At 42.8% G+C, this 10501-nt stretch overlaps 1 protein-coding gene across 1 annotated transcript in view; it reads right to left on the reverse strand.

The window, feature by feature from the left end:
• Window positions 1-9245: 9245 nt before the first annotated feature.
• Window positions 9246-10501, reverse strand: part of LOC107385788 (sialidase-3) — a 1333-nt gene continuing 77 nt past the window's right edge. The window contains exons 1-2 of the mRNA XM_015959898.3: window positions 10310-10501; window positions 9246-10235 (exon numbers count right to left, since the gene is read on the reverse strand). The exon at window positions 10310-10501 is cut by the window's right edge and continues 77 nt beyond it. Coding sequence (XP_015815384.1) covers window positions 9303-10235; window positions 10310-10489 — 1113 coding nt within the window. The 5' untranslated portion in view covers window positions 10490-10501 and the 3' untranslated portion in view covers window positions 9246-9302. The remainder of the gene's footprint in view (window positions 10236-10309) is intronic.

A 10501-nucleotide genomic window follows, 5' to 3' on the forward strand; every position in this document is an offset into this window, starting at 1 on the left:
ACTCAGAAACCCGAATACCGACCTTAACCCGATCATAACCCGGATATTGGCTGCATGTAAACGTAGTCAGTGTAGAAGGCTGAGAAGGTCCTATGCAAATACGGGCCATTCACCATTAATCAAACCTTTCATGAGAGACTAGACTTGTTTTTGAGTCCAGACAGAGCTGAATTCTTTGTATTCATGTGGGTAATTCCAACCACGAGGTATTAAATAAAAGCAGGAACAAGTTACTGAAAAGTAAAATGCCCCTTCATGTGTCACAAAACCTCCCTTTGAAGACTAGCATACTGCTCTCCATCAGACTACTGCTGGCTGATATAATCCAAATTAAAAACATGACAGGGAAATGGTTCTCACTTTAATGAAAAAAAGAAAATGTATGCACATTCATGTCAGTGTGAGGAATACGCTCAACACATTTTAGAGGAAGTGGTAGATGTCTGAATAAAAGAGAACTGACCGAGGCAGTGGCGTTGTGGTGCCTGCACCCAAAAAGGTGTTTGTTTGATATGTAAACAGTTTGTCTCTAAAAAAGAGGAACCCTCCTCTGTAGAGTTTGTTTTCAATTTCTCTTTAAATTCCCTCAGGGGATGGTGAAAAGCTTCTCAGGAGCCTAAAACAGCCACACGGATACATCACAGACAGGAATTGCTGGATGATGCGATCACAATGAAAACACTTATGTGATTTTTCTACTTTTACGTCTACAAAAGCAACTAGGAATGCCATTTTTACGTCTACTTTCTAGCACAACAAATGTATTAGCTGCTATAAAACTTTACATTAAATATTTATAGAAATAATTACTCCAACTCTACAATATGTTAGAAAACCAGCCGTTAAACTGTCGACCAGCAGTAATGAGGGTCTAAGTTTGATACGACCCCTGAGGATAAAAAGTCCAGCTTCTTGAAATAATCGTTCCAGGAGAATGAAGTAAAATTTTAGAAAAATGCAAACACAATTTTAGGCCAAAGTTAGGAGTTTTTATGGACTTTTGTAGTCTTTACTGATAGTAAGGAGCACGCTCTTAGGATTTTAATAATAAAATCTGTTGTTGGAGAAAATATATACAAGGTCAGTTTTCTATCACATAACAATGGGAGGAAGATAATAATACCCCCCCCCCCCCCCCCCCCACCCACACACACACACACACACACACACACACACACTAACTTAAAACCATTCATTAGCTGAAACCCTCAAAGTCTGGCCAGACAAAGAGATCCAACCATATGGTACAGTAGGCGAGAGAACGGGACAACAGCATGTGTTTGTGACAGATAAAGCTGAGCTTTGTAGTCCTGCAGCCTGCAGGAAACTGTGCAATTTGCACCCACCATCAAAGCGACACCCATGGAGAAAAATGTGACATCAATGGAACAAATGCATGTTTATTACTTTATGGATATCTAAAAGCTGCTGGACGTCTGGTGTGAGACTCTGAACGAGGAGTCTGTGTCAAACATCACGGCACCTTCCATGAGCAGCTTTTTATTTTAAAACGCGGAAGCATCACACTTGCACTTTAAACTGCAGAATATGGAGGTGTAGAGCATACAGGGGTGCTCAGTGCGAGGGCTGATGTGTCCCACAGGGTTCTGTCTGTCAGCCAAACAGCTATCGCCATGGTGACGAGCACTTTGAAGCACGTCACCTTCATGTGATTGCATTTTGCTTTTCTTCTTGGTAATTAAAATGGATTAGCAGTTTTTTTTCTTTTAAAGCTTTTACATTAAATTATTTTATCCTGTAAAGCTGAAAGATGACTTTGGAATCAGTAGATGAGAAAACAAAGATTTGAAAATGCATTTTATATTCTCTTTAACTGCATTAACCCCTTTGTTTTTTAACAGTTTGGGTGCATCAATTTATCCACTGCACAGATGCTGCATTAGCATGTCAGACATGCTCTCTGCAGCATCTGATTATACACATTTCCACCATGAAAGATGATGACGTTATGTGAATGTTGATTTACTCACTATGGAGTAAATTATTGGGTGTGCATTAGACAGAACATAATAAATGAGTTAGTTGCATGCCTGGGGGGAGTCTGTGTGAGATAAAAGTCTTTAAAGTCTGAAACATGCATGCATTTGTTCAGGCCCCCTAAATGACCTCCATGGGTCAAATCTGGAAATCCTCTTTAAACGTGAAAACAAAAATCCTGCTACTTTTCTTTTTGTACTGTAAATCCCACGTCTCTCCTAGTACCCTCACTCGACTACAAGTCCTGGGCTCTGCATTAGCATGACTCTCCTGGGATTGTGACTTGTTGATGTTAGGTTCACATCGTCTTTGTTTACTTTGTTCTGCTGTTCAAATGCACCAGTTTAAGAAAACAAGTCCAAACTTATCAATTCAACTTCATAAAATGAAGATTTTGGAGAATTTTAATTCCCCGCAGGCTGAAACTCAGGGTGTAAGATGGAGACTCAAAAGCAACACTGTTACAAAAACAGAACATGCAGTCTGGCATAGCAGCTAAATCCTCATGTCTACACTGAAATCACTGATTTCACCTTCTGCCAAGTTGTATTCTTGAAACTTTGGGCACTGTGTAACTATATTTAATTTAATTTTCATCTCATTTCATTTCTTCATTTATAGAGCATCTTCCACAACCTGTAGTAGAAGCCAAAGGTGCTGAACACACCAATAAAAAGCAATCGAATTATTAAATACAATAAAAGATTTAAAAAATAAATAAATAAACAGCATAAAAAGAGATAAAAAGAAAACAACGATTTAACAATTAAAATTGAGACAAAATTGCAGACGCCAGTGGTGAAAATGCCTGGACATACAGTAATAATAGGCCTTTGGACGTAAAGTCTGGAAGGAAGGCGCCAGCCCAATGGTAGACTGTTCCACGAAGTTGGAGCAAGGACCGCGAATGCAAGATCTCCCCTCGATTTGCATTTGGAATGAGGGACCGCCAATAATTTCTGGTCAGCAGAGCAAAGAGTGCGGGTGGGGACATGTTTTTGTAGTAGTGCTGATAAATAGGCAGGAGCAGTACCGTGAAGGGCCCTAAACGCAAACATCAGCACTTTAAACTTTGCTCTGTACTGGATGGGAAGCCAGTGGAGTTCCACCAACACCGGTGTAATGTGGTCACGGTGTCGTGTGCCTGTCAAAATCCAGCTGTAGGAGAGCAATCGCGTCCTGACTCAGACAGGCATAAAGTGCATTGCAATAGTCAAGTCTGGATAGTCTGGACAGAGCTTTCAAAAGACGCCACATGTCTGTTTAGACTCGCCTCAGCCCCTTGAAAGGAGAGCATACTGGAGTAAATAAAGAACGCTCTAACCAATGTTCAAAATGGAAAATCAAACTGCAGAGTGTAATAATGAAGATGAATACTCCATCCATTCTTCTGCGTGTCCGAGGCAGAGGTAACAGGTCCAGGAGGGAAGCCCAGACATCTATCTCCCCAGAACCACTCTCCAACTCCTCCTGGGGATCCCAAGGTGTTCCCAGGTCAGAGAGAATCAAGATCCCTGCAGGGAGTTCTAGATCAGATCTTCTGTCTCCTAAAGCCTAGTTTATGCTTCTCCGTCTGCATCCTTGTGGGAACACCCAACACCATATCCAAGGTTCTCCAACAAGCACACAAGGACGAACGGAGCAAAGCCCACTTTTCTAACTATTCATCAAACGCTACAAAGACCACAAGCCTTTGATTGGTCAGGACGACGCTTCCTTTAACTCTGTCAACAGCTCCGCCATTCTCTCTAACAAAAATGAAACAAGAACCAAACATATCTAGCAGCAGACACGGAGCAGATTGAAGAACGTCTCGCGGAAAATGTTTGACGTCATAAACGTTAATACAAACGTGACTGAAGGACTGCACAAATATGCGGCTAACTTTTTATTTGTGTCAGGAAATTACGGGAAACGAGGGTTAAGAGCTGGTGACTGCATGGAGAAGTGGAGGACAAATTTGTTTGCGTTAAAAAGTTTCTGTAACACATAAACACAAAATAAACATGCTAGAGATGTGACTGCAATAATGGAGGATGCGCCAGAAAAGTGCTACGCCCTCTGCTGTACCTGTGGAGAATTGCTTCACAACTCTGACACCAACGAAGGAGAATAAATGGAAAATGTCTCCGTCAACACGTGCGAATGCACGTGCATGAACTAGGCTTGACACCTCTGGTTGATTTCTCTCTGTGAGGAGCAGCAGCTCAATCCAGCTGCTCGTTTCTGGGAGGTTGTTCTATCAGACAACCTAACAACGATTCATGTGAGTTAAGCTTCCACTGATTCTTCAGTAACTGATTATTTTTACCCAACCATCAGGTGCATTCTTGATTTTTTAACTTGATAAATTTACTTTTTGGGGGGTGAAATTAAAATGATTAAATGGCGCACGACAAAGTGTTGACCGTCTTGTTTTTGCACCACACTGATAGTTTTTTCTAGTACATTTTAAAATGAATTTAGTCATGCTCTAAGATTACGATCCAGGAGGAGAAACATGCCAGCAGGACTAAACCATCATTCTCAGTGCTTTTAACCGCCGACGTCCTTCAGAATTACAGGACTTATTAAAAGGACCATTAGCTAAAGTGCCTGGACTCCTGTATAGGTGCTAACACCAGGATGTAAGCCGGCTTCAACCTTGATCTATAATTTGAGAAAGTGACAGTGATGGATAACCCAAGGAGAGGCCAGAGAGAAGATAGCCAGGAAAAAGGAATGGCTTCAGGCAAAACTCGGACAGATAAAAGCCACAATGGGAAAGAAAACATTAGCGTGGAGTAGGATGTGAGAAATCAACGTACCCCACTCTCCTCCTAAAGGAGCACTGTAGATGGGATTACGCCGCCACCAGAACCAAGGAAACAGGAAGAGAGAATGTGGCGATGCATGGAAAGAGAGCGGGTGCTGACCTACTTTGGATGGGAATTTTAATACAGCATCTGAATCAGCAAACGACCAGACCGGAGAAGAAGAAAAAGCCTCTTTAAAGACTATACCTTTGTTTCACAGATGCTCTTTGAAAAAGTCACCTGATCAATCCCTTTAAAGCATTTGTCCGCGTGAGGTCCTAATAAGAAACAACAATATGAAAAACATCCGTCTTGTGCCGTGGCATGTGTGAAGCCTTCAGCCTTTAGATTTCATCTCCATTCCTCCATTGCCAGCACAGAAATCCCTAATCCGTTTATAATTTCATGTCATATATTTTACAGGACAGGAGATTAATAAACGAGGAGAAACGAAGGTCAGAGAAACAAATATTGACCGCAGGAATGAGGAGAGACGTGCGGCTGCGGAGCTTTGTTGAGTTTGATGGATACGACATGGAGCTAAACAGTCACGCATTTAATCTCAGCATTCTGTCTGAACACACACACACACACGCGCACACACACACACACACACACACACACACACACACACACACACACAGACGTCATTTACCCCACTATGGACGTCTTGCGTGAACTTTATGAGGCCAGGGATTTTTCACACTCTTGTCTTCTAATATTTATACGACTGCTGCAACACCAGAGCCAGCGTTCATGTTTTATTTCTTAGTTCTAAATCAGCAAAAAAGAACAGAAATTATGCAACTGTAGATTTTTCACGTCAACATCAGCTCTCATTTTCACTGGAGTGGGTTGCTTCTTCATGCATGCTGTGAGTTTTACCCCCTTTGTTGTGTTTTGAACACCTGGCTCTTATCAGCTGTGACTCACTCTACACCCCCAGACTTAGGCTGCCAGCTTGTCTTTGTTTTGTTGAGCTGTTCAGATGTTTTTTTGTCTTAATGAATCCGTGCCATTTGCAAGCTTGTGCATCAGTCTGGCAACTCTTTTGTTGCGCTATTGTTTTTGCACCATGGATACTGCCCTTCTTCCTGCTCCCTGTCAGACAAAATGTGCTTGATCTTTTTCTTTTATGCGTTTATTTTCTTTTTTACCAGTTTGATTCTAGATTTGGGATTTCCACCCAGTCCACTCATTGCAGCATTCTACTGAAACTGCCAGCTTCTGTTAAATGATCTAGATCGTGTGTTTAGACGAGGGATGGTGTTGAAAAGTGTTAAAGTTACTTCCATTTGGACCTACGCACTCTCTGCCTTTGCATCTTTCTTTTGCAGTGAATGAAAATTTATACCTCGCTCTTTCCCCATTTTGGGGGATTTCCGGTCAAATCTTTGATTTTCTGCTGACCTGTTTTGGTAAAACGCATCATGTTTTTCCTCTCAGATCGGAGAGAGGATGAAGTAGAGGCAGAGGAACAGTACAGGCCAGGGTGTGCTCACTCCAGATGAGTCACCGAACATTGTGAACTCACTCCCATTAGCACGCACACAAGTCCTGCCACACTCGGTAATTATAAAGGATAGGCAAAAACCAGCAATGTTCTATGAATGTTCTGCAAAAACCACAAGCAGTAAAACCTTGAATATCTAATCAGAAACAAATGTTGTTCAGCTTTTCTTTCATTCCAAAAGGTGGACAGAGTCAACAATATATGCACACATAATTAAAGGTGTGGATCACTTGTATAATTAATACATTTGCAGTGGTCTCTGGCAGGAAGGGATTTCTTGTATGTCATTTTCAGGGGAAACAAATGTACCGGTGCACCATTTCCAGGAACTAGTAAGTAAATTTATTTATTTATTTATTTATTTACCTAGTAGTAGTGAGCCAGAAAACAGCTGAAATTCAGACAGAAGGTTTTAGAGTCTTACTACCTGATAATTGGACATCTCGTCTCTGATTGGATAACAGCAACGGGAGTGTGCCACTGACATGCAACGTTGATGTATTACCTCCACAAATAACACAAGCCTGGAGGAGTTCTGCCGTGTGGTGAAGTTGCTAATGCTAACGGTTAGCTTCTATAGTTGAGACGGCCTCCCCCACCGTGACCCAAGATGGGTGAGTCCATGAATGTTAAGTCACAGTGTGACGTGGATCAGTCGGACGTTTCAGATCCTAGAGTCAGAAGCTAATGCAGGAGATAGGTGTAGGAGACTATTTTGTGTTCAGTCTTTGTGGTCAGTCTGCATGAACATGCATGAAGAACATTTAAAAATGGGTTTTCAGTCAACTACTTCTTCAAAAATCTCACTGAGATTAACTGCTGCTTTAATCCTGGACACACTAGTCTGTGCATGTGAGCATTTACACGTCTTAGATCACCCAACTAAAGCAGCAGGGAGGAGACAGAGAGAGTGTTCATGCTCCGCCTGCATGAAAAACTCAGAGTGATCAAATACAATCAGAAATGACCATTTAAAACGGTTCTTTAGTGTCCCACTCTGTTCACCTTCTTCTCCACATTTGTTTTTCAGCTATTAGAAAATTTGACGGCACTAAGAATATTTATAGTAGTGAAAGTAAGCTGGTGTTTGCATTACATCACTGCTAACACACACACACACACACACACACACACACACGTCTAAGGACTTGTTTTCTCTCACCACATGTGAGATCCTTTTCCACGTGCATTTAGCAGACTAATGCAATCAGCTCAAACACTCTCCATCCTGCATCGAGCAGCCTAATGTGGAAACTTTAACGGTGCAGGAAAAAAAACACCACAGCTCATCACCGTGATTGAGGGACTAGATGCAATAGAGGTGAAAATGAACATCAGCAACTTTCTCCGTGAAAGAGGATCTAACCGAGCTAAAGCTCCGTCTGAGTGGAGACGAGAGTGATGTCATTCCTGCAATCGATGGAGCCATGAGCCCACTTGATGTGATTTCTGCTAAATTTATTAGCGTCATTCACCACAGGAGCCTTAGGGGGTGAAACCAAGCAGCAGCAGGGAGGAGGCTAACACCGGGTCTCCTCCACACGCCCCTCTACATGCACTTTATTTTTTCTGTTGGAGAACAAATAAATGTTGATCAAACCCTTATTTTGAAATCACAACAAGCAAAATAAGAAAGCGGGGTTCATCAGAACGATCTGTAAAAGACAAAGATGTGTCTCTCAACTGGATACACGATAGTTGAAGGTTTATGTCAGCCTCAAAGTCTTATAAATAAGAGATGACCCCATCAGACGTCAGAGCCAGCATGGTGGAGAGACTGGGAGCTGTGGGAGGATCAAATCCACGTGAGCTCATTGTTTTGTTCCCATGTGCTGAAAAATAAAACTCTGAGTGAATGAAACAGGATTTGTGTCGGTGTGAATGTTGGCACACATCATCACATTTTAGTTTTATTTTTCCAGTCTAGCCTTTATGCGTCTGCGTTCTGTTTTTATTTGGCTTTTTCAGGAAACATATGTTTTGAAATCTATTTTATAAACACCACATTAGAATATTATGTATTTTATCCAAACTATTTGATTTATTTGATCAGTTAAAGGTTCTGGTAATCTTCTCATGTGATGAATAGCATACAGAAGAGGGGAACTATCCTGGAGAGTGGCGTTCCGCCCCAGGCTGTGGTGACAGCATCGTTAGATTATCCACGCTTTTATGCAGACGTTCTGAAAAGTCAACTGATTGCTAAGATTTGTGATTTCTTTCACTTTTCATGTCCTTGAGGCCAAAGCTGTATTCTTCCCTTTTCTTTCATTTTCATGGAGTTGAAGCCTTGACAACACTGACGAAAGGTCCTGTGAAAATCAAACCAAAGTCTCAGCGGTTGCTCTTGTGTCTGAGTTTTATAAAAACAGGAGAGTTTGCAACATTTCTTCAAAACAGCTGAGTTTGGAACAGCTGGGACACAAAATGGTAACTATTTAGAGCTCTTTATGCTGGGCTGCAGACTTTCAGGAAACCTAGAAGAGAGATCAGGATATCCAGGAACGGTTCAGAAGAACAACCTAAAACACACTATTTTATTTTATTTTTTTAGGATTAATTAAGCTGCTGGATTGCAGATTACCTGAGAGGACAGAAATAATGCTGAGGGTTGTAGAGCTAATACCTGAGAGTCACTGTGCTGAATTAAATATGAACTCAAATGCTAAAGGTGGCCTATTAACACATCAGGCTCTGGATTAACCTCATGATAATGCAAATTTTAAACGTAAGCAATATGTGTGTGCATCATCTGAGTAGCTGATAATCAAGCCCAGGAGGGATATCTGAGAACCTTCCGTCTAACTGTCTGCTGCAACAAGCACAGAGGAAGAATGCATTCAGTTAGTTGTCGTGGTAACAACATGGTTTCAAAATGAGGTTGCTAGGCAGAAGAAAAACATTTTTACAAACAGTAAAATGCAAACACTTGTTTTAGCTGCGATTCAAACTGAAATAGTTTTTATTCCTGAAACAGTCGGAGTAGAGCGACTGGTCTAGAAGATGATACAGATGCGAGTCCCCTCAGCGTCAGGCTTGATGTTGCTGTAGTGGAAAATCTTCAGCGCCACCTCGTTAGTGTCCTCCTTCTTGCCCACCTCAAACACACAAGCGAAGCAACCGTTGCCCATGTAGGCCAGGTCTGAGTGGCCGCTGGGGCCTCTGTGGATTACCCAGGGTTTGGTCCACGCCTTCGGGTCAGACGGAGACGTGTTCACGTACACTCCTAAATCGCCTCTGGTGGAGGCGCTGGCTGGGTGGGAAAAAAGCAGCCACTTGTGGGGGGTCTGGCTCCCTTCATGCGTGTCCTCCTCTTGAGCTGGAAAGGATACCACACCTCCCTGACAGCTTGAAGGCAGTTTCGGTGACTTCTGACCTCCAGGAGTGTTAAAAGTGAGTCCATTATCACTGCTGAAGGCCTCCACGCGAAGTCCTCCCTCCACAAGTGTGCTGCAGTAGATGAGCATGGCATCATTCTCCCACACCTCTGCCATTTGACAGATAGTTGACCTGTCTGAGAAGGTGGTGCCAAACTGCCAATATTCACCGTCGTCGTCGCTGTAGAGGGCGGCCATGTGAGGAACGGGCTCACCGTCGGTGCCCTCCTCCTGGATGTAAACGTGAGCCGGAACGATCAGTCTCCCGCTCTCCGTTTGCAGGCCGTGACCCGGTCCCGCAGAAAAAGCGACGCAGTTTTCTTGCAGATGTTCGGTCAAATCGTTCACTTGACTCCAGGTTTCACCGAGGTTTTCACTTGTGATGAAGCAGAGGCGAGTCTTGCTGCTCTCGGTTTCTTCCTGCGATTCGGTGTCTTCAACGCAGGTGAAAAACAAAAAGAGTTTGTCATTCTTCTGGTCGTACACTGGGCAGGGGGTGGTGGAGCGGTGTCCTTCGAGGCGCGCTTCCTCCAGAGTCCTCTTTTCCACCCACTGAAAAACAGTTCAGAAAGGTTTGGTTAAATCAAATAAGTTGTTGATGATCAGCACGAGAACAGAATATTTACCTCGACAGAGATGTTGTCAGGCGCCCTGCTCACTACTCCTCTCTTCATGACCAGCAGTCGGGACGATGCCTTAGCTGTTCCTTTTTTCCATCCAGCGAATATCAGAAGAGCCTGGCCTTTTTGCGAGAAGACGACGGCCGGCTCCTGGTATACAGAGGTTGAAAAGACAAGCTTGTTCATGGCTGGCGTGTA

Source organism: Nothobranchius furzeri, chromosome 1, assembly GCF_043380555.1.
Source record: "Nothobranchius furzeri strain GRZ-AD chromosome 1, NfurGRZ-RIMD1, whole genome shotgun sequence".
In the NCBI taxonomy this organism is placed as follows: domain Eukaryota; kingdom Metazoa; phylum Chordata; class Actinopteri; order Cyprinodontiformes; family Nothobranchiidae; genus Nothobranchius; species Nothobranchius furzeri.